Source organism: Haplochromis burtoni, unplaced genomic scaffold, assembly GCF_018398535.1.
Source record: "Haplochromis burtoni strain Fernald_Lab_line unplaced genomic scaffold, NCSU_Asbu1 Contig_1465, whole genome shotgun sequence".
Lineage (NCBI taxonomy): Eukaryota > Metazoa > Chordata > Actinopteri > Cichliformes > Cichlidae > Haplochromis > Haplochromis burtoni.
Genome location: NW_024583826.1, coordinates 38,611 through 42,393, shown reverse-complemented (window position 1 = coordinate 42,393; position 3,783 = coordinate 38,611). Strand labels below are relative to the sequence as shown.

Sequence of the window (3,783 nt, the reverse complement as noted above, 5' to 3'; positions counted from 1 at the left end):
ACAACACAAACAAACAACCTAGGATAGCTGACAAACTGGTGTGGAACAGATAAGGAAGCTGGCCTTAAATACTGCCTGTTGTTAGCCCTGGATCACTGACAGGTGAACAAACAGGTGTAGTGATGAGGCTCCGCCCAGGGGTGAGAACATGGAAAAATACAGCCAACTCATCCGGATTATGACCAAAACAAACGTGACTGACCACGTAACAATACACACATACACATAATAGATACCTTCTAAAATACACATGTATATTTTACAAGCATGTACATTTGTACATGGTACAAATTAGTCTTTATAGGTTTATTGTGGCTTTTTTATTGATGTGCTATATTTTCTTATTTTTTTTATATTATATCTTTTATTCACTTTTCTTCCTGACACATGTGATGCTGTAACATGTGAATTTCCCCAGTGTGGGGTTAATAAAGTCTATGTTTAAACTGTATACTATAAAAAGATTTGTCCATTAGATGGAGAAAATATAAAATATAATTCTACCCATTTCCAACATTAATCTTTAAAGCAGTGAGTAACAAATGCAGTTAAATATTGGGACAGAATGATCTACGTTCTAGAAAAATAAATCACTGGCTAATATCTATGATAAAAGTCAGCCAAGTGTTGATTATTTCAACCATATTTTTTGTATATGTCTTATTAATTTGATAGCCGATAATATTGACTTAAAGAAAATAGAGAAATGTACAGGACTTTAAGAAATGTATTCATTTATTTTCTCCACAAACCAAAAATTATGTTTAGTTACAAAAATGTAGTTATTTTTTAAGCTCTGGTGAAATGAGAGGAAACATTGTGACAGTCATAAGAAAAGCTCGGCTGTGATGTTGTTGTTTCCATCAGCTAAGAGAACAAGACCAGAGAGATCAGCGGTGTCACAAAGAGCAGAAGGCCAGCAGTTGTACTGATGGCACTGTTGCAGAGGTCACCCTGGCAGCAGCTGATTTCTGTTCCTATGATTCCTGCAATCTGTGCAGATTGTGTGCTTGAGCAAACCACCTTGGAGGCGCAGCCCTTTACAGTCACCTTTTGCCCTCCTGAAGTCACTGAGGAAATGAAAAGAGGGAATCACTGAATCACTGAGCAGAAAAGAACAAACATGCAGACAATGAATGCTGTCGGCCTGTTACCGCTTGTTGAGATGCAGTGGTCCTCATCTCCATTGCAATATAGAGTTTTTGTGCAATCGTTTCCATCACATTGGAAGCACTTTTTCCCATTTGGAGAGGAGATGCTGCCCTCTGTTGAATACAGAAATATTTGTAATATTTGTTCCCCTCCTTATTTTAACTGTGTGCCAAAAACATCAGCAATAAAACAAACAAAAAAAACAACAGAAAACAAAAGAAAAAAACATTTATGTCATTAATATGTTTATTGTTTGAGATTTTTTAATCACAAAATTTTTACAGATTGATAATTTTGACCTCATCTGTTCAAGCGAATACGACGATTGAAAGAAAGGTTTTGACCCACTTCAAAACTTTCTCAACATATTTAATAAAAATAAATAAATTTTTCTTTTTTTTTTACTTTCAAGGACAGGAAATTACATTTCAAAATACCAAGAAGCGTGATAGAAATTACCAGGGGCATCTTGAGAGTTGCAAAGATCAGAGGTGCAACACTTGCTGGTCAGTAGAGTTTGAGAAACTCCAAAGTTGATTGAGGCCTGAACACACTCCTCAGCCGCAGCACAACTTTTACCTTTAATATCAACCAGTTTTGAATTACCTGCAACAAAAAGAGGAACCATTGAAAACTGAACCAGTTCAAAAGAAGAATAAAATAAAAACTATAAAATATCAAACCTGCATATGAAGTCACTCTTACTGATCCACACTGAGTGTTGGAAGGACATTCTTTTGTTGTCTGAGCGCAGCTTCCAGAGAGGTCCGGTATGCATTCGTAACATTTCAAGGCACAGGCTGATAAAACAAAGATAAAGATAAGTGAAAATTTTCTTGCTTCCAATGCATGGACATATTCTAAAACATTCACTAAAATGAACCGTTTAAAAAATAAAGGGCAAACAGTACAGTAATTAGTATAATAATTTGTAGAACGTAGACAAACGTTTACTGGGTTGTACTAAAACATGTTGTAGAAGCATTAAAAAAGAAAATGTTTCATTGAATATTACAGAACTTTCTTCAAAAGAACAGATAACTGAAGAAAAACTTGCCTCTAGGGAGCAGCACAATCCCAAGGATCAGCACAAGGTTCTGCATTGTGGAGCGGTCAGACATAAGTGAATTCTACTTTAGTTTGTGTTCAGGTTATAAGCAATTCTCATCGAGGGGAGTGGTCTCCTATCTCTGACCACTCCTTAATTCTGCCTTTGACAGTGAAGGAACCTGACTATCAAAAAACAGTCCTTTGAATAAGAATTTGAATTCTTTTTCCACATAATTCAAGTTAAGTGAATGGTAAAGTTTTTAAATTGCTTAATTCTCTATCTGCTGAAATATTTTTAGGCTGCAAATCATTTTCTTTGAGAACAGACGTAAAATGTTTGTTTCTTGAATGAACTGAATGAAAAACAAAACTGACTGTGATTCATGAGAAATGAAAGTCACCGACAACCACACAAAAGGTATGTAACCGTTATTGCCACATCCATTCTATCTTACAGCATATATCAATCAAAACCAGACACACCAGTTTTCAGTGGTATATTATTAACTTGCACATTTCCCCTTATCTTTTCAAAAAAGGTAATAAAAAAGACAGAAATCTGTATTTTCAACTATCAGTGCATCAAAACTGAAACACAGTCAAGAATGACTTGAATTTAAAAACTATTCTCGCATTTTTATTAGACATGTGCTGAGAGAAGACACTTTCTTTTCCCGCTCACCACCTCTGCACAGGCTGTAACTTTATCTGTAACTATCAGAATTCCTGAGGACAGTCCCAGGACACTATAGAACAAGCAGGACTCAAAGTCTGAATAATTATATTTATTTTATGCCCCAATGAAACATCCCATTCAGCTGCACTTCTTTCGTCTTTGTGACGAGCAGACGACTGTATTCAGAGAGGGCCGAGGACTTTTTTGTTGTACAGTTATTTTATTTTCAACTTTAATTTATATATTTTATCTTATTCTTTCCCAGTTAAATTTACCCTTCATTCTAATTTGTTGTTGTACAGTTATTTCATTTTTAACTTTAATTTTTATATTTTATTTTATTCCTTCCTTGTTAAATTTACCCTTTTTAATTTTTCATATTTATTTCCTATCTTATTCATAGCCTTTTTTTTCTTCTTCTTCAGGTCACGAGCAGTTGTGTAAGTATTTCACTGCATATCGTACTGTGTATGACTGTGCATGTGACAAATAAAAATTTGAATTTGAATTTGAAAAATTATCCTCCCCATCATTTTCCTGCACAGGAAGCAAGAACATATTGACCTCAATGAGATTTTTAGATTTCTTGTTAGAGATGCTTCTGATATCTCATTAAAGCTGGTAATAAGGAAGCATAGTTCAAACATGTCTTTATTTCAAAGAGAAGGCTAGTCCAACAATAAAACTTTTCAGACTTTGAATATGGTTTGGTTACCTTGAATGATTGACTAGCTTTTAATGACTTAAAATCCAGATACTCTGGCATCACCGTGCGCCACGTAGTGTAGACAGCGGTTCGTGCGTAGATGTTGTGGGTGGATGTGTGTGTTGGTAGAAAGCCGAAGAGAAGCGAAAAACAGGCGAGCGTTGATATGTGGTGTGTGTTTGTGTTTGTGTGTTTGTGT

At 35.2% G+C, this 3,783-nt stretch overlaps 1 protein-coding gene across 1 annotated transcript; it reads right to left on the bottom strand.

Annotated features, from left to right (window-relative positions):
- Positions 1-717: 717 nt before the first annotated feature.
- On the bottom strand, positions 718-2,310 carry LOC102299276 (urokinase plasminogen activator surface receptor). Its single transcript, XM_005952277.2, has 5 exons — positions 2,210-2,310; positions 1,836-1,952; positions 1,612-1,758; positions 1,155-1,265; positions 718-1,070 (listed from the first exon to the last, which is right to left on the bottom strand). Exons 1-5 carry the CDS (start codon positions 2,271-2,273, stop codon positions 868-870), a joined length of 642 nt encoding a protein of 213 aa, XP_005952339.1. The 5' UTR covers positions 2,274-2,310; the 3' UTR covers positions 718-867.
- Positions 2,311-3,783: the final 1,473 nt, after the last annotated feature.